This window comes from Psittacula echo, assembly GCF_963264785.1.
Source record: "Psittacula echo genome assembly, chromosome: 6".
NCBI classification, from domain to species: domain Eukaryota; kingdom Metazoa; phylum Chordata; class Aves; order Psittaciformes; family Psittacidae; genus Psittacula; species Psittacula echo.
In genome coordinates this window covers 69,953,215-69,973,858 of record NC_137743.1, presented here as the reverse complement: position 1 = coordinate 69,973,858, position 20,644 = coordinate 69,953,215, and the positions used below count along the sequence as shown (strand labels likewise).

At 35.7% G+C, this 20,644-nt stretch overlaps 1 protein-coding gene across 4 annotated transcripts in view; it reads left to right on the top strand.

The window, feature by feature from the left end:
* The window catches only part of CWC22 (CWC22 spliceosome associated protein homolog), a 32,888-nt gene extending 13,811 nt beyond the window's left edge, over positions 1-19,077 (top strand). For 3 of the 4 annotated variants that reach the window (XM_080620449.1, XM_080620452.1, XM_080620450.1), the window contains 6 exons: positions 11,926-12,003; positions 13,146-13,298; positions 14,211-14,338; positions 15,309-15,410; positions 15,553-15,749; positions 18,228-19,077. In XM_080620449.1, coding sequence (XP_080476575.1) covers positions 11,926-12,003; positions 13,146-13,298; positions 14,211-14,338; positions 15,309-15,410; positions 15,553-15,749; positions 18,228-18,823 — 1,254 coding nt within the window. In that variant the 3' untranslated portion in view covers positions 18,824-19,077. The remainder of the gene's footprint in view (positions 1-11,925; positions 12,004-13,145; positions 13,299-14,210; positions 14,339-15,308; positions 15,411-15,552; positions 15,750-18,227) is intronic. The other variant, XM_080620451.1, reaches the window with a different exon arrangement.
* The last annotated feature ends 1,567 nt before the right edge of the window (positions 19,078-20,644 follow it).

The window sequence follows — 20,644 nt, the reverse complement described above, 5'->3', positions numbered from 1 at the left end:
CTTCTGGCTTTAATTATCACTATTCTGTTTTCTTTGAAACAATGTGTGTAGAAGTAGCACTGTTAGTGTAATAGCAAATAGTAAGTGGAGATCTGGGCTACAGTTAAGTGTTCCTGATGAAATCCATCCGTGGGTCCTGAAGGAGCTGGCAAATTAAATTGCTAAGCCACTGTCCATCATATTTGAAAGATCATGGCAGTCAGGTGAAGTTGCTGACAACTGGAAAAAGAGTAATATAACCCCCATTTTCAAGAAGGGGAAAATGGATGACCCGGGGAACTACAGACCAGTCAGTCTCACCTCTGTGCCTGGCAAAATCTTGAAGCAGATTCTCCTGGAAGACATGCTAAGGCACATGAAAAACAAGGAGATGGTTGGTGACAGCCAGCATGGCTTCACTAAGGGGAAATCCTGCCTGACCAATTTGGTGGCCTTCTATGATGGGGCTACGGAACTGATGGAGAGGTGCAGAGCAGTTGATGTCCTCTACCTGGACTTGTGCAAAGCCTTTGACACTGTCCCACATGACATCCTTGTCTCTAAATTGGAGAGACATTGATTTGGTAGGTGGACCACTCGGTGGATAAAGAACTGGCTGGATGGTCGCACGCAAAGAGTTGTGGTCAATGGCTCGATGTCCGGCTGGAGATCAGTAACGAGTGGTGTCTCTCAAGGGATCGGTGTTGGGACTGGTCTTGTTCAACATCTTTGTCGGTGACATGGACAGTGGGATTGAGTGCGCCCTCAGCAAGTTTGCCAATGACACCAAGCTGTGTGGTTCGGTTGATATGCCGGAGGGAAGGGGTGCCATTCAGAGGGACCTCGACACGCTTGTGGGGTGGGCTGATGCCAACCTGATGAAGTTTAACCATGCCAAGTGCAAGGTCCTACACCTGGGTCAGAGCAATCCCAGCCACAGCTACAGGCTGGGAGGAGAAGAGGTTCAGAGCAGCCCTGCAGAGAAGGACTTGGGGGTGTTGGTCGATGAGAAAATGAACATGAGCCAGCTTCAGTGTGCGCTCGCAGCCCAGAAAGCCAACCGTATCCTGGGCTGCATCAAAAGGAGCGTGACCAGCAGGTTGAAGGAGGTGATCCTGCCCCTCTACTCTGCTCTCGTGAGACCTCACTTGGAGTATTGTGTGCAGTTCTGGTGTCCTCAACATAAAAAGGACATGGAACTGTTGGAACAAGTCCAGAGGAGGCCCACGAGGATGATCAGGGAACTGGAGCACCTCCCGTATGAAGATAGGCTGAGAAAGTTGGGGCTGTTCAGCTTGGAGAAGAGAAGGCTGCGTGGAGACCTCCTAGCAGCCTTCCAGTATCTGAAGGGGGCCTACAAGGGTGCTGGAGAGGGGCTCTTCATCAGGGACTGTAGTGACAGGACAAGGGGTTATGGGTTCAAACTTAAACAGGGGAAGTTTAGATTGGATCTAAGGAAGAAATTCTTTACTGTGAGGGTGATGAGGCACTGGAATGGGTTGCCCAGGGAAGCTGTGAATGCTCCATCCCTGGTGGTGTTCAAGGCTAGGTTGGACGAAGCCTTGAGTGGTGTGGTGTAGTGTGAGGTGTCCCTGCCCATGGCAGGGGGGTTGGAGCTAGACGATCTTAAGGTCCTTTCCAACCCTAACTATTCTGTGATTCTATGATGGTTTGAAAAGTTGGTTTAATCTAGTAGTTAGCAATTGGTTTGCCTATTAATTTTTCAGTTCTTGTACTATTTTTCTCCTAAGTAATTTACATGGAAGTGAACTAAGAACTGAGATTATTATCTAATTCTTTAATTCTGTGCATGAAATGCAATTTTAATTATGCACAGGGTTATAATTCTCAGTGAAGCATAACCTGAAGAATTCTAGAGAGAAAAAAAAATCCTGTTTTCCAGCAACTCAGTTAGCTATAAAGAACAGAGAGAACAATCTACAATGTACATACTAAATCATACAGCAAGGATATAATTTGTGTAATACTGCTTGTTAGATAGCTGCTTGGAAAACTACTTAACTGTTTGCATTTAATATCATTGCATTCTTCATCAGCAACTAGCTATGCTGTAAGCAAGATCTACCTGGAAAAAATAAATTTAATGGGGGAAGAAAAATAAAACAACACTGAAAGCCAACCCATTAGTCATATTCTTAGTTGCATTAAAAAAAAAAAAAGGTTGTTTTTCTCTTTTAATCATTTTATGAGGTGTTTTTTGAGATTTGTCTTAATATTTGCTGCCAGGTTGTTTTCTTCTGCTCTCTGTGAATCAGTTGTTTGCTGCAAATAACAATAACCAGACGTACACAGTTGAATTTAAGGGATCGCTTTTAGTAATACGTGAATGTTACTATATGTAAAAATAAATGTGCAGACAGGTTCACTTTTTTCCTGCTGCACTGCAAACACAAAAATTGATACTCCCAACTTTGTAGGAAAGCTCTTGGAGCAACTCCCGGGTTTAGTTTTGAGACTTTGGAAAGTATGAGTAAGTTGCATGTACGTGAACTGTTTGGAATCAGTTAAACACAATGCTAACTATTTTAGAGTGCAGTAGATTTGTTACCAACAGCACTATAATCTCTGAAATGTTTGCACAGACTTTCACATCTCTTCAGAGAACAAATGACTTCAGGAGAAAAAATATCATATCCCGCTAGCTATCTAGTCAGGTCTCTAGACAACGTTACTTTGTTCTCTTAACATCTCATTCCAATAGATTCTTTCCTATCACTTTGTGATTTGGTAAACATGTAAAATTCACTAAGTGTCACAGTTTTTAATATTAAAACCTAAAGCATTCTTTGAAAATTACTACGTTTAGACAAATAAGAATGTATGGTTTTGAATACTACAGCTTGTGTTGCTTCAATAATCTATTTTGGTTAGCATACCACCATTATTAGAAAGAATCTGAGGTGATGTAATTTGATTCAGCTGTAATTGCTAGGAACGAAATGTTTTTAAAATAAATGTAGAAATTTTATTTTGGGCATTTTGTGTGTGTGTGTGTAGGTATATGTCTAAAGAGATAAAAATAAATCAGTATCAACCTATGATTCAGTGCTGGTTGTAGGAATTACTACAATTCAGTGTTCAAAACTGTTGTGAAACTCTTTTAATCACAAGGCATCTTCTTTGTGCTGATTTTTTTTCTCTAATAATCAGAATTATGTTTCACCTGACCTTAAAGATGAGAGAACACTGACTTGCTCATTGTACAGTGTTATTTATTCAAGCTAATACCTCATGATTGAAGCCTTTATTGAGTTGATTACCCCTGCCTTCATTATCAAAACAAATCCCAGGATTAATTTTTTAAGCCGTAAAGCACATTTATTTTTATTTCCCCTCTTTTACTGAAAGCTTCAGCAACTTATATTGCAGGATGTTGTGTCTTTAACTGTAATTTCTTTGTACCTTATGACTCTTAAGCTTTGAACAGTCCTGAGAAATTCCTGAAATGTTTGCTGAACTCTTGGGTGAATCTTTAAAGTTTGTTTATGCTTGTAAGAAAGTTACAATTTAGATCAAGTACAGGAGAGGAGAAAATGTCATGGTTGGCTGTTCCTTGAAGGGAAGTCCCTGTAGGTAAGAGCTCATCCTTTGTGACAGCTCCCACTGTGAATGGTGGTTATCAGGAGAAACAGGTACTAGTGCTTGACTAAAGTATTGTTCAGTGCAGTTTCTGTTCCTTAAAAATCAGGTGAAACTTAAAATTCTCGTAGGATATTTTTTTATTTTTTTTTTTTTTTTCAAATTAAGTTTAATATTACAGTAACGCCATGTTTTCCATCTGGAAGGCTTTACTTAATAAAATATTTTTTCTTTAATTCTGTCATTAAGACAATTTTCCACAGGTTTTGATTAGTAAAGTGTCAATTAAATATAGTCTAAAAACTGGTGAGAATATTCAAAACCTAAAGATAGACACAAATGACAGTTTTGAGACTAATACAGTCTTAACTTTCTTGCATGTTAATTGTTCAGGAAATCTTTGTGTACAGAGATTTTCAGTGTGATTTAGCAGAGCTGAGTTCAGGAATACATTTAGCAGTTTTTACCAGTATTTCATCAGATCATCATGTCACAGTAACTGCTGTGCAACAGAAGTGTTTGTATGCTTAATACCAGTAATGGATCTGTCGCATAGCTCCAATTCTCAGAAAGAGGATTAAGGTTCAAATGGATAATCTACAGAATAGAATAACATAAGACTGCGTTTTGGCACTGCACTTTAGTACTGGATGCTGAGGGGAATGTCTGTGGGTTTTTTTCTGTTTGCCAGCCAAAAATGATTGTGTTCTGTCTTGAGATGAAAACGTTTTTCATTTTGCCATGAACTGAAATGCTGTTATTTCAGAAGTGAATGATGCTGTTAAATAGAAACATCCATCTTCCATTTCCCAGCTGACTTGCATGCAGTTAATTTTTAATCTCCAGCTGTATATTCTCCTACCTCAAAATACTCACTTATTTCCATCTCCTCATCTTTTATTTTTTATTATCATCTGTGCATTGGGGTTCTTGTTCATCATACTCTTCCATGTGGATTTTTAAGCTTTAACGAAGAGGTTGTTTTTTATTTGGATAGTTCATTTGTTTTTGTTGACTCACTTTGGCATCTTAGTTCTGCTTTTCTGCATTAGGCAGAGTACTGTAATTTTTAAGTATGTCAGATACTCAGAATGTAATTCTCACGTGTTTCTGATTTTATGGGTTTTTTTCTTTTTAAGGGAAAAAGGCATTCAAATAGTTTAAGTTTGTTCTTTTTGCAGTAAATTTAATCATGGAAGCTTGCTTTTCCTGGTGCTATTTAGACCCAACTGCAGCCTGCAGATGAAAAGTTGAAAAACTTTGCTGTAGTCTGTACTACAGCCTGGGGAACTGTTGTAAACAAGCCTTACAGTTTGCTTCTTTGGACATATGTTCAGTGTTGGCAGAGCACCCTATTTCTTCTTTTTTAAAAAGTACTGTTATTATCTGTTAAAGGTGCATCAATCCCATGCATTATCAAAGAAGAAAACTTTTAACAAAACTGTAATTAGAGGCATATGGTATTACCAGTTGTTCTGGCCTCTGAACTACAAGGAAAGCGAACAAATAAGCTCAACTAAAATGTCAGAAATAGGCTTTTTACTTGATGCTTTCCTTTAACAGATTTTTTTGTTGTTGTTGCTGTTCTTCAAGGAATACATTTCAGTTTCTGATGCTTTTAGTTGAGAAAAAGAATTGAGGATCTTCACAGTAATACAGATCTAGACAGGAGTGACAGCTACTTAGCTAGAGAATTGATCCTTCTTTAGGAAAACATGAGGAATATAGATTTATTTTTTTTTTTCTTTTTTGAAAGATGCAACTGCCTGCAGAATACTTCCTTGTAAAAGTTACTGGTATCATTCAAGTGGACAGCAGAAAGGGAAATGTCTTCCCTTGTTGCCCATTGTCCCTTAGTGGGAGAGGAAGGGAACACCAACCAGAAAAATGACCACCCATACATTCTTCTTGCTTTCTGAAAATGTGCCTGTTCTGATTGGCTTCTAGGCTTTTGTTCCTGTTTTTGGTTGTGGTGAGAACTAAACTTATATACAGCAATGCTTGGAACTTTGCTAAATTAAATTCGAGCCTCTTCTCTCAGAATATCTGCCACTTATGCGCGCTTATCCCTGACAAAAGTAATGGGTCATTGGATATTTACGTGTTTACTTGAAAGAGAAAAGTTATTGTAGGCACAGCCTTCTTGAAAGAATTATGCACGCATTTGGCACATTTACATTTTTACAGGATGGTGTCACACTTGCTCAAAGCGGTCCTAGTTGGAGGGGTGGGGGTGTCAGTGTCTCGTGCTATTTATGCATCAAGTCTTGAAGATAACAGAAATACTTATTTTGACTTGACATTCAGTGAGAATGTAGTCCAGGAAACTGAGTAGAGTTGTTGATTTCTTGGATTCATTGTTTTCCTTTGTTATTGTAGGGCATTGCAACTGGTAGGTTTGGCAGCAGCACCATGGTTAGTTCACAGGCTTGCTTGTGAAAGGTGACCATCCTCAGGTAGATTTCCCGTCTTTTGAAGCAGGACTTTCATGAGCCTGAGATGCTGAGTCAATTTGAATTTTCATATCTGACATTGAGGTTAAAAGTATGTTTAATTGGAGTTATGTTAATGCATAAACTTCCTTTATTTCCCTGCTTTTGTTGTTAATGTATGGATGTATAAATCTAACGACGTGGATACACCTAATTTTCTGAACTGTATACTATTTTAACTTGTAGCATTTAGTTCAGATTTTACATTGAATTTAACTGTACTACTTTTCAAATATATTGCCTTAAAGCTGGAAGTTCCATCAAAATCAGAATGATCTTATTCTCAAACTGCTCATGTGACCGTCAGCCCAGCTTAAAACATTAGTTATCTTTGTTTCCAGATGTTTTAGTATAATTAACAATAAAATAAGAAAGTATTATATACTATATAACTGTGTAATTAATATATAATTGTAAAAGTTCTTAGTTCTTTAAAAACATTGCTAGCTGAATATTTGTAATATATTCCAAAACTTCTGAAAGAAGCTGGCCCTCAGCCTGATTTTCTTCTTGTTGAAAAGGATTGCTTGTGGTTACAGCTGTTTCTTAGTCCAAGGTACAGTAACTAATCCTTACCTACAGAGCATAGCTTTTTAAACAGGCTATCTCTGACCTGTATGATCCTGGAATACTTCAGACAGTCAGACAATTTACAGGATGTTCATAGAAGACGTAGATTAGCATATATAGTTTGTAAATTGTATCTGTAGAAAGGAAATAATGTATTTGATACCTGAGATGTGTGGATCACAACTTGAAAAGCAATCTGAAGTCTGTGTCTCAGGACTCTTCAAAAGGTATTGAAGAAAGAAAGGAATTATTAGTGTTATCAGTAGCCTCACTCTGCAGTTAGGGTATAAAATTTTGATAGAGAAGGTCTTGCTTCCTCATAGGCTTTAATTTGTGTAACATACAGTACTGTTGACATTAGTGTAATCCCTATTACACTATTACATTAGTGTAATCCCTGTTATATTAGAAAATGCACATACAGGTGCAGAATCTGAATATTTAGTTAAAATTTGCAAAGACCCATTAGTGGAACCAGTTTACCCTTTTCTATTCTCTCCAATCATTAATGTAGATTACATTGTAATCCTGTAAAATTGAAAACTGTTTCTAAATAATTTGGAGGGTGGGAATGAACTAGTGGCTTTGGCTGACCTGAAGTTTCTTTAATGACCTGAAGGACGGAATAGAGTTACTCTTAATAGGCTTGTGGATCACACAGAGGGGCTGAGCTTTGACAGGACAAATCGTCTAAACATATAGATTAATTATTCAAAATACCACTTGAAATAATTTGTAATGGGTTCTTTTAATCCATGGTCTATTAAACCATACCTATATGGGATGAAGTCCCAGAAATGCAACTGAAGTTTCAAGAAGTACTTCTTTAAATACATGATATCTTTTGGATAAGATTGTTTTAAGCATATAAATTTTAAGTTTAAAATTTTCAGCTGTTACTGATCTTTTCTACCAGAAAATAGATTTTTAAAAAATAAAACATAAGACTAATTTTCAGCTATCTTACTTACTAGCTTACTTGTGTTTTTTGGAAAACAGGCTGTGCTTTATAAATGTGCAGGTGATATTTATGTGAAAATATTTTAAAATCATAGAATACTCTCAAATTGCCTATCTTTATGACATTAAAGTTACCAATGAGGTAAAAATAGCCAGTTTCATTAAATAATTGGAAAATTTATTGCCTTTTCTGTGTATGTTGTCATGTATGTTCATGCCTACAAAATGAAGGTGTAGAAGGCATGCAGAATTAAGCTGTGTTTGTGTGTTACTGATAACAGGTATTAGCTAGAATTCTGTCTATGCTTTGATCTTCCAAACATGTATGTGTGCATTTAACCTAAGGAGATGGAATTGCTCAAATTACCGCAGTGGCATCATTAAAATTCAGTTTTGCGTGGGTAGCCTTCAGGTGGAAGGGAAGCAGATACTGTGGAGCTTTAATGTATTATTTCACCAGATTCTTTTGTATTGTGTTGCAGACTTGTAGCGGCAGGATTAAAAATGTATATATCCTTATATCAAAGGAATGATTCCTGTGTAAAGTGTTGTAGGTCTGAGTTGTGCAAGATTTTTGATAACTATATCAAGCTTTAAGCTTACATTGCTCTCAATATAAAATCATCTGAGGTAAAATATGGTAAATAAAAGGACAAAAAAAGTTGAGAAAGACCATTAGATGACCAAACATAGGACAGACCTGGAGACACAGTATAGTATCTACCGAAAGTACTGCATGTAGTTTGCCAAGAGGTCACCTCCTCCTGAAACATCTTCCATGGCTTTGCTGGCCTTGGCTCTTTGTAATTTGACAAACAAGAGAAAGAGAAGAGATGCTGGAAACAATAGACGCATGTGATGGTCATGCACATTAAAATACACAGCAGTAGGGAAAGCGTTAAGGTAGTAAGTGGAAGTAAAATACACTTCAGCTGAAATAAAATAGGAAAAAGGAAAAATGTCGCATCTGTAAAAACAGTGCTTATGTGTAAAATGAAAGGCACTAATTTTACATAATTCCAGTTTTGCATTGAATCAAACCAACCTATGTCCTTACTAGGTTTGCTTCCAGCCAATCAGTGTCATTTCTTCCTTTAATAAACTTATAAAAAATAAGTGCTGACACTACTAGTTTTATGTTTTTAAGAAGCCACATTAACTTACAGGGTGGGGATCTCTCGTGATCGCTTCAGCTTGTGCATGCAGTGGTGGAAGGAGAGCTGTGTGGCTGGCAAGGAAGGGAAGGTGGAAATTCCATTACTTCTAGCTAGGGAAGGGAGAGGGATGCTTCCTCTTGGAGGCAGCATGTGGGGCAGCTCTGAAATTGCAGTCTTAGCTATATGCAAATCTTAAAAGAAATTGCAAAAAATAAGGAAAGAAGGAGGGTGTGTGGGGGAGTATAACTGTGAAAAGGAACCCACGATCAAAAGCGAGTGAGAAGACCCAGTTGCTTTAGTTCATCTGTCTGCAGTGAACGTAGCCTTTGTGTGAAGCTGAGAAAATACAGTGGGCAGGGTGTGTTTATTTTTTAAAATGGTGAAGCTGTGGGGGGAAGAAGCAAGTCTGATTATTTTTTGTTGTTTTTGTTTGTTTGTTTGTTGGGTTTTTTTCCTAGTTTACCCTTTAGCATCTTTAAATGTATGATGATAATTTCCATGTTAGGTTGAGCCATGATCCGTCTAAACCATTATTCTGTTTGGGTAAGAGCTAGTAAGAAATGTTTAGGGAGAACTGTAAGAAATGCACTGTATTTAGAGGGAGCTTTCTCCTTATTAGTCTTAGCAGTTTTGGGAAGTGCCATTTTTTTTCCATGATACAATAATCAATTAAAGATTTTTACGAAAGATCATTCACCATCTGTATTGGATGTCAGATATTGTCAAAGCATTTTACTTCATGCCTAGATAGCCATACATACTTTAACTAAGCTAAATAATCACTTGTTGAGCATTGTATGAAAACTTTTGAACAACACAGTATACAAATTGCTTGTGAAATTGGGAAACAAATGCACTGTATTCTTTAAAGCAAGTGATGGACTAAAAACACAGGCTCTTCTTACCATAAACATCACAGAAGTATTCTCATTGCAAGTACAGAAATAAGTTAACTAACCTTTAGAGCTATAAATGAATCTAGAATTGCCATGTGAACTTGTCTCATTGCTCAAAAAATAATTAAAGAATTTGGAAGTTAGTTTTTTGGAAGGCAGTTACTCTAGACCTAACTTGGAGTTGTTTAGATAATACTAGCAAGAATGTCTTTGTGGGCTAATCTGTTTTCCTGCTTGTGGTTATTTAAGATACGCTCCTAGAAATCATTGTAATATTTAATTAAAATGTTAAAATACTTAATTACTGTAAACCACAGGGGATACCAATATTGTAATTGCATTTAAGATTAGGAAGAAATTTTTCTTTCAAGTCTTGCTGATGTTACTAGCAGTGGCATCAGCACTTTACCCTTTTGTTCAAAAACTGATTAACTGCAGCATTATTGTAAAACAGGATGATATAAAAAGTTAATATGCATTTTAATATATCACACTAATACAGCGTTAAAGGGAATGCCTTTAAATGCAGCTATAAGCTTGTTTGATATATTATGGCCTTGCTATTTGGAGGGAGTGGTTTTTTCCTCCTCAGCAGGATTGGCTTTTTATTTGTTTTGAGCTTTTATGATGGGCAAAAATGTTACTTTCTGGAGTACATGCTTGCAAGAATAGCACAAGTGGGTATATGTTACAGTAAACTAACAAGTTATAAAGAGGACAAAGGTGCTTGAAATTATCCAATATTTTTTATGGACTTGTTGTTATTAATTGAAAGAGACATTAACAGTGAAAGATACATGACTGGCAGCTGAAAACCTGTTTGGGAATATCACAAATTGATTTATGCTGTGGTATTGGACTTACGAGAAAATAATAATAAAAAAAGTTAATGAGGAAAAACCTTCAGTACTGTTTAAGCACCATGTATTTCATGGCTTTTAATTTATATAAATCTTGCTTCACCTGTCATAATGTTGCAGAATGTGCCCTAAACCATTTCATATCTGTATAGCTACCTGTATCTTACACAGTAGGTCAGAGGGTAAGTTTGTTTTTAAACTTGTGTATGCCTGCTTACCTAGATCGCTGCCTTCAGCCAGTGATGATCTCTGGTCCTAACAATGCAGAATCCACTGGTGTGTGTTTCCCTCTGGTTCTTGGTATGGTGTATGTGAAAGATAGGAGGAGGTAACTGCCAGTGGGTAATGATCTTGGGGTGACAGAATTGGGGAACAAGGAGAAAGGGAGACAGACCATGTGTATATGCCAAAAGAGTGGGACTACTGTTCTAGATAGTTGATATCAGTGGAAGGGAGAGCATCCTTTGTGTGAGTACTGTAGCTGGTGTTTACACCTGTGTCCACCATGGAGATGGGGGAAAAAATGGAAAGGAGGCTGTTTGTGATTGGGGATGCATAAAAGTTTTGGGAGGCTCATCTAGCTAGATTTCCTCTGCTCCTTCTGAGCCAAGAATGAAAGGTGCTCTTCTGGAGAGTGATTTGGAACATGAGCCTAAAACAGCTTCTTTAGAGAAGTTCCCCTCAGAACCTTTGTTATAGTGAAAGTCTAGGCATATCAGCCTCCCAGGGGTGACTTTAGTCTCTCTGAACATCAACCTCAGGCCTCTCCAGTGAAGCAGTCGCAGTGAAACACTGCCTTCTGCTTATGGTAAGCAGAGGTGGTTGTGAAAATTATGGCTGAGTAATTCAAGATACTAGTATATACCAAAATCTACAGATATTTTGATTTTGGAAATACTCCCTTAAGCATGCACATTGTATTTGAGTTGCCAAATGGTTTGCCTGTAGGATAGTTTGACATTTGGAAGTTGCGAAGAATCTTCATTTTCTATAAATGCAGGGATTGGTGCAATTACAAAACAACCCCACCCAAACAAACAGAACCCCCAAAACCAAACAACAACCAAATAAAACTACAAGAAAACCTTCAAAACATTCCCTTTTTATCTTACACCTCTTCTTTGCACTGTGGTGAAGTCAATTTGGAAATTAGTTTTGGCTATGTTGGTTAGATACACAGTGTGTTGATGTATACATTTTAGCTTAAGCCAAACTGGAAATTTAAATGGTGAAAGTTCATATTCATGTCCCAGATAATTTTTAAAACAAGATATTCAGGAAACTACTGATGTTTCCAATGAAGTTTTATGTAAATGTTCTTGTTTTAAAGCTTGCATCTCTGTAAGGCTTTCTTCAGTATTTGCTGCTACAGTGAATTTACCTAGAGAATAATTTTTTTTCCTTAAACCAGAAAGAACTCTGCAATATGATACTTGACTGCTGTGCTCAGCAAAGAACATATGAGAAATTCTTCGGGTTACTGGCGGGGGTGAGTTCTGTTTTCAGATTTTACACTTTATGGTAGATAATTTAATTTGGTTTACTCTGTTTTTCTGTTTTTTCAAGCTTACGTTTTAATGGATAAATAAGACTAATAGTCTAGCATTCTGGAAATGTTTATATTAGTTGATTGGTTGTATTAGTGAATTGGATTAACATACTGATTGTAGTAAGCATAGTGAATGCAGAATGAGAGAACTAATTTTCTCCTCATATCATTGCTTTTTGGTTTTTTTACCACCTTCTTTTCTCATTAAGTTAGAACAATAAATCAGTGGCAAAGAAATGGTACTAAAAAGAGGTTAAAGTATTATGAGTTACCAGAAGATACCCTTTTTACAGTACTGAAGTTTAATTTTGGAGACTCTCGTCTTTTACCACTTTGCTTAAAGCTGCTTAGTAGGGTTGGTTTTTTTTTTAATTTAGGGCACAAGACTGAATGCCTTCTGTTCAGTCTTTTTGTTTGTTTTTCAGTAAACAGCTAGCTCTTTGGTTTTGTGTAACTGATTGGAAATTTAGTTGCAGCTATTTCTTAGTTAAGTTTCCCTTATCTATGATATTGACAGATCTGATGAGTTAAGATAAAATACTTGTCTTCTAAAGTGAGCAAGTTATTCTGAAAGGCAGTGACTTTTTCCATTTGTATTTTTAAGCATTATTTGAGGAAATAATTCTACAGTCATTTACAAAGCACTAACCATCTGAATCTACAGGTTTAGTAGACTATAAATGTTAATTTCCATGTTCTTTGGAATGTTTCTGACCAAACTGCCTTACCTGCTGTCTCTCTAATTTTAGTCATTCATTGATGTCATGTTTAAAATGTTACATTTGATAGGGTTACATCGGGTGAAAATACTGGATGTGCTGAAGTAAAGAAATTGCTGAATATCTTGCTGTAGTTCAAAATTGATAATTACTACTTTGCAATGCAGATGAGTTTCTTGTTCCAACAAACTGCTGAAAGCAATAAATATATCCCTATGAAGGTATAGTCTTCTCCTCCAAGGGTTATTTAAAAGGAAAACCTTGCAGTAAATATTTGCACCATTAGGTCACTTACATGTAGGTTATTTGCATGTTTAATATTTTGTTTAATCTGGTTATTTAAATTGTACAATATTGTCTCAGCGTTTCTGCATGTTGAAAAAAGAATATATGGAATCCTTTGAAGCTATTTTCAAAGAACAGTATGATACCATTCATCGTTTGGAAACGAACAAACTGAGAAATGTTGCCAAGATGTTTGCTCATCTACTGCACACCGATTCAATTCCCTGGAGTGTAAGTAAAAAAGGCTGTTGTCCTAGATTTCTTTTTCAATAACCAATTTCCTGTATTCGGAAACAATTACATTAGTTTTAGTATTCACTCTGCAATTTGGAACTACTTGTAGTTGTAGCAAACTGGATTAAGTATCTTCTCAGATTCTGTTGAACAATTCTGGTTTGTTCCATATCCTCTTTCTGCCCCCTGTGCATAGTCATCCTCCCAGCCCATTCTGAAGTAGTTAATTTGAGCTGTTATTTTCTGGAGCTCAGATGAAATTGGTTGATTAAAATATATTACTTTTGGAATTTTGAACTTTTAAAAGCAGAACTGTCTCTAAATAGCTGAACTGTCCCTAAAAAAACAAGACTAAAGAAACCTTTTAAAATTATATTTATGTATAAAATTAGAGGCTTTATAGAAAGAAATACAAGAAATATTAAAATATTGCACTTTCGTGACTTAAGTACCAAATAAAAGTAATCTTGCATTCTGAGATATAATAATACAACGTTACAAGTGAAGAAATAAATATCAAGGTAACTTCTCTTTTCATACTGTTTTAGTCTTATTTTGTATCCCAGTCTAATTGTCATTCTTCAGGCACAAACAAGTCCAAATATTTAGCCTCTTTAGAACTTAAGCCCTAAATCTGTAATTTCCCAGCAGTTCACACTCTTGTGGAGTTTTGCTGGATAAAGTAAGTCCTTAAACAATGACTAGCATAAATATGATCAAAAACTGCTTCCAGATGGTAGAAAAGAAAAGAAAAGTCTTGATTAGGGATTTACAAGATTTACTTTCTTGGGGAGGTGGGTAGGAGAGAAATCAGTGTTTAGTTATTTTAGTTATTTTAGGAGGACTAAAGTTTTTAAGATAAATAAAAGGATGTATATTTAAGCTTAAGGTTTTTCTAAATATTTTCAGGTACTTGAATGTATAATACTGAGTGAAGAAACTACCACATCCTCCAGCAGAATTTTTGTCAAAATATTCTTTCAGGAACTCAGCGAATATATGGGACTTCCTAATCTAAATGCAAGATTAAAAGATGAGTAAGTTGAAATTTTATTTTCAGAACTGTGAGTTCAATTAGTTTCTTTATCTGAAAAAATACAAATAAGAACTCTTGGTTTCAAGTTCAACTAAAACTGCAGTTCTGTAGCTGCAGTACTTCAAGACTAAGCTCATTTATAGATGCAGTACTTCAAGACTAAGCTCATTTATAGATTCAGTCATTGCTAAGAGTCCCATTAAGCTGAGCATGATCCCATCAGTTTGTTACCAATTTTTTTTGCCAGTAATACTCAGCTTGTATAAGAATTTTCAAAGTGCAAGTTTATTTTTATGTATTGTCAGCTATATAGCTGTGTAATAAATGTTATTGTGGCTTCTTTTTATAATAAAACTTAGGAAAAACACATAACTATTAATAACAGTTTTTCTAGAATTAGTTACTTATCCTTAAGTGTAGCTTAAATAACACATTCTTTTAAGCCTATGTGTGATTAAATACATTGCATTCTCCCAGTGTTCCTTTCAGTTGTTCGAGCTATTTCCTATAAGTTGGGTTTCTTTATGTATGATGAAGAATTAAGTAGATGCTTTAACTCATGTAAATTTAAATTTGAATTTATATTTAGGGCCCTGTTCGATTGGAACTTCAACATACATACCTAAGTCTTTGAACTTCTTAATCAGCAAGCGGTATCTTTTGCTATCATAGGCTGCTGCAATTTGACAAGTCTCCTCAGGGTTTCACAAAATCAGACTTCTGTTGTCATAATCAACAGTATATATGTAACTTCTATGAATGAAGAAGTTCCTTTCCATAAAAGAGCAAATTTTCAAGTAGCATTTTGGTAAGATGCATCACAGATACAATCGAAGTATAGAAAAATGCAGGAAGAGAAAATTTTTGCTGTCCTATGGAGCTACACACAGTTTCTTTTTCAGCTTACTAATGTCAATGAGAATTAGTGCTAAGCAGGCATAGTGTTTAATTTAGATGTTTGTTTCCATCAGAACACTGCAGCCTTTCTTTGAGGGATTACTGCCTCGGGATAACCCAAGAAACACTCGCTTTGCCATCAATTTCTTCACTTCTATTGGCCTTGGAGGACTAACGTAAGGAATGCTTTTATTGTTTTATACTTACTTCCTTATCTCCCCTCACACCTGCCAAAAAAACAACAACAACAAAAAAAAAAAAAAAAAAAAAAAACCAAAACAAACAAACAAAAAAACCTAAAATTTTCTTGTTAATTAGGGATGAATTACGGGAGCATCTTAAAAATGCACCAAAGATGATAATGACACAGAAACAGGATGTTGAATCATCAGATTCCTCTTCATCTTCAGAGACAGACTCTTCCTCAGATTCTGATTCTGACAGCAGCAGTAGTAGCTCAGAATCATCCAGCAGCAGTGAATCCTCATCTAGCAGTGACGACAGCAGTGACTCAGGTACTTAAGCACTAGCTATGTAACTATTTGCATGTCTTTTATTTACTTCTATGCACCTATTAATTTCTATTTCTGTGTATACTTATTTTGAGGAAAAACTAACTACAGACAGTGTCAGTTCCTCTGCTTTAGAAACTAAACAATTATTTTAAATTTACATGATTTAAAATATTGAATATTGCTAATGGAAATTTATGCCAAAATTTAGAGAAACTGATTTCCATTTTAATGGACTTAAATATCTGAGAAACATTGTTATGTAGATTACTTTTTTAGACAGTTGATACCTCCTTACTCCATTAAACTGAAGCTCTAGTACTGTGCAACAGGTATTAAGCTCATTCCTTATTAGTATGTTTGTGGGATGCTTACTAGTGAACTGTCTCTATTTCTAATTCCTCTTCTTCAGGAAGAGTTTGTGTTGTGATATAATGAAGGTTCTTGTCTGTTGAGAAATCTCCAAGGAAGAATTAGCTGTTGCTGACAACTTAGTTTCTTGTCTTTTTGTGCATTATAATTAATGTTTAGCATCTTATACCATCCTGCTGATGCAGAACCTTCTTTTTGATATGAAGTGTCATAAACATTGCTTAATCTATAGAGTAGTGTGTGTTAGTGTGTGCATTGGGTATAGCATGAGCAGATGATAACACAGCATGACTTTCTATAGTACAGAAGCTTGCTGATTCAAAGTTAATTTGATTTATTACATTCCTTTGAACTGAAAATGTTGATTGGTAAAAGCAGTGTGAACTGCTCATGCTTTAGAAACGCAGTTTTGTTTTCCATAGCAATCTTATTGCACAAAGTTTGATTTGTATCTCATTGTATTAGTGACAGCAAAGCACTAGAGGACGTCACAGTTAAATAGGGTCAAAGAAGGCCATGGTTCAGCAAAGAGCCAGATCTTCTGCACAGGCAACTGCAGCTCTGCTTAGCTGCTTGATAGGAATCAGGGAGCTAAGTCCTTAGTGACGAACCAACAGCCTGCAGTCTGCTAGTATGAACACTTTATTTTTGTAGGTTTAAGACCTTCCTTTTTACTACTTGTCCTTTCTCCATTCAGGAACACATTCATAAAAACTTGCATTTTGATATCTTTGCAGCCTGATTCAACTTCTCCCCCCCTCCCTGCTCCTGACTCTTGTACATAATTGCAGTGGTCAGAACACTGATTGGAGATAACTGTTCTTTAATGATAAGCTTGGTTGAGGTCCCTTACTGGTTATAACTCTGTCTTACTCTGTCTTGTATGTTTGCAGCTTTTTAAATCTTTAAAATAACTTGGTAGAGCTGAAAGGCATTTTTCAGAGGAGTGTTGCTACACTACTTCAGTGGTTTAACAGTGCAGTGTATAAGAGAAAACAGAAAACCCTGTGATTAGAAATTGAACATACAGCTAAACTAGAGATTACTGTCTTACTGACAACTAATGCGTAGAACTTCTCCAGCTAGCTAAGCTCAGCACTGCTGTAGAGAGGTTATTCCAACCAAAATGGGTCCAGGAGAGGATGAAATGTGTCTTACCAGAACAGCTTGTTTCTTTGTATTTACTTTTTCAGGTCTTTTTCTGCTTTCTGAAGGATGTAAAATAACAGAGAAAACACTGATTTTAATATATCAACTTAAAAAGTATGAATTGATCCATCATTGTGTTTTATCAGTATGCCAGGAAGCTTTAAGTCAGACATAGGACTAGCAGCTGCTGTAGGATTCAGGTATTTGGTGTGCTACTAAATCTGTGGCTGTGGTATTCTCAAAAGGTGATTAGAAACAGCTGTTATGGTACTAAAGTTCATACAGTATGGTGAATTAATATTTATTCTAAATGGCTGTTACTCATAAATACTGTCAAGTGAAATCTAGGGGTTTCTTATAAAAGAGCAAAGTCTTCCACTGAGGTAAGCACTACTGTGATTTATAAATACGTAAGTTAGGTTTAGTCTTAAATTGTTGACAAAGCTGTCACTGTTTCTCCTGAAAATGAGCTAGAGGGCCATTGTTAATGTTGCTGCGGTACCACTGTCTCAAGCCATTTCAGCATACCTTTTGTTTCCTCATAAGATAGTGTTCTTGTGTTAATAACAATGGAGTTACTAAGAAATATTGAAGCTTGGAGGAAAAATAGAGAATAGTCTCAAGCTTGATGGTCAGCTCACACTTTTATGGAGAATTTCATATTTTATGTAAAATAGAAAACCTATATTGCAAACAAACGTTTGAGGATAATCAGTACCTGTTCAATTAAAGAATGGGTCAGTTTTCCCCCATTGCATGAGACAGGCGGGAGGGGAATAAAATCCAACCTTATTATTTTGAAACCTTTGTCCAGATACGTATACACAAATGTTTTCTGAAAAAAAAAAAAAAAAACCAAAAAAAAAAAACAAAACAAACCTCTCTAGAACTTTCTATGTAGTTTAACAAGCGTAATAAATTAAAATGTAACTTTATTCCCTTATTGTTTTATAATTTCAGATGTTCCTAAAGCCAAAAGAAAGAGAATGCAAAAGAAAAATAGAGAATCTGATAAAGGTTCCAGGAAAAAACAAGAAAGGAAAAGAAAATCACATGAAAAGAAAATGAGAAGGAGGCAGCAAGAGGAAAGGAGTGATACTGAGAGCAAATCAGAAAGAAATCACCGGAAGTTGAGGGAATCACACAGGAGAGATGATATATCAAAATATCATCACAGAGATGAGTCCAATGGCAGAGACAGTTACCACAGTGGAAAGGATAGGAACCATGAAAGAAGTAAGGATGTAGAAAATAAACACAGTAATTCGAAACCCAGGAAAGCAGAGAGAAGAGCTTCTTTTTCTGATGATGAAAATTACAGGCACTGGAGTAAAGATAATGAACATCACAGTAGAAGAAGAGAACGATCAAGATCTGGAGAGAGGGCCCATAATAATTCAAGTCCGAGAGAGGAGGAGCAAGAAGATCGATACAGAAATGGTTCAGAGAAGCACAGAGAGAAGTACAACCGTTATTCTGACCAGTACAAGGAATCCAGAGAATCCAGAAAGAATGAGGACAGACGAAGAGAGAACTCCCCACACAGACGAAAATAATGTCCAGCCAGAGGCTGAAATTAATGTGCGTTTCTGAGCTGTTAAAACTGTATCTTAAACATGTTACTGAACTGTCTTTGAAAAAAAAAATTTTGTACAAAGTGATAGTTTGCATTTGTAAATTTTATTAGTCTTTTTCAAATTTTCAGTACCACTTTTTTATAACTGTTGCATTGAGTCTTTCTGTTCAAGTCTTCCTTTGGAAAGATGAAGCTCTTTATTTTGTGAATAAAACTATTAAGATCTCTGTGAAATGGGTGTTTTTGTCACTTAGTTTCAAATATTTGTAACTTCATAGTCTAAAAAGATCAGTTTTTAACTTTTCCTGTTAATTGAAAGTTAGATACTGAGATTAGGGTGATAAATGTAAAAATCTGAGATTAGAATGTGAATGTTAGAAGAGTAGACTTTATGTGAAACTTTCAGGCATCAGTGCAACTGCTTCTGGCATTCCGTTTATTATTTTGACTGCTCAAACATAAAAGTAAGCTTGACCAAAATTTTCAGGAAATACTTCAGTTGATTTTTTTTTTTTTTTCTTCAAGAGTTAAAAATTGAAAAAGCAATATTGCTGGTTTCAGTGTCATACTTGAAAGTGTGTCAGCTTGTTCTGTTACTTTTCACGGTGTTTTTTAATACTGTAACATCCTGAGCTAGTTACACTTGTGATCTTAAGAGTGGGTTTTTTTTGTTCAGGGTTTTTTGTTTGTTGGTTTGGTTTTGGGTTTTTTTTCTAACTATGAATTTGGTTTTAAAGTCATAGACTTTAACTTTAGCCCTACAAAGGAAGTGTTTGAGAGACATCTTTCCCATTTTTCTATATTCCTTATAGAAATGAAATAGGAAATCTAAATAAGAGGTGGTTCAAATCTTTTTAGACATTTTGCACTCTATGGCTTGAAGTGCTGAAGTTTATTGGAAGCAAAGTTTAAAAAAAGAAAGCAAAAAACCTTAGTTGCTGCAGCAGTTTCTACCTGGAGACGTTTGAAGCAGGTAGCTCAACATTCATTGTACAAGTAATGAATCAAGGTCATCTGGTTAAGACTCTAAATCTCATTAGTAACTAAGGAACATTTTGAAAGTCTTTCAGCATGAAATAGAAGGAAGTGTGGGCACTATTTTCTATTTCTCTGTCCACTAGTGGGGACAGAGGTGATAGTTGTGTATTAGGCAATTACTGATGCCATAAGATTACATTTTTTGTACTTTGTGAAATGAGCACAATTGCTGGGCATATGAGAACTTAGCACACTTTATGCATGAAATCGTATTTCATCTTGTATAAAGCATAGGAAATATATTTGAGCTGTTTTGTAACAGAAAATGGAACAATTCCTAAGGAAATAGATCAGTTTTGCCTAAGTCTTGTCACAACATTTTTCTAAGAAAAATGTCACATTTTAAAATTTTTTCTGTAATTGACAGAATTTATTTCTGCAAGCCTTCATGTAGTAAAATATTTCCAGTCAGAAACACCTGCATGAAAAATAAATTCATATTGCAGAGAAAAAAATACCGTTTCTATCTTGTTATACCACACAGTCAAAAATGCTGTAGTGGCATCATGAAGTATATATTGTTCAAACTGCGTTGGGTTTTTGTTGTACAATGCGCTTCTCATTTTCAGAATGATTTGTGCATTTTTGCAATGTGTGTTAATTCCAGGACAATTTAATTTCAAAGAACACTTTCTAAAAAATGCTTCTGCTGGTAATTGTTCGGTTGCTTTGATAGCTCCCTACAAACATTATTGAAAATTATCTGTACTTCATAATGGCTTAATTGTACAAACTTAATTTATCTAGAATAATACTTCCTTTG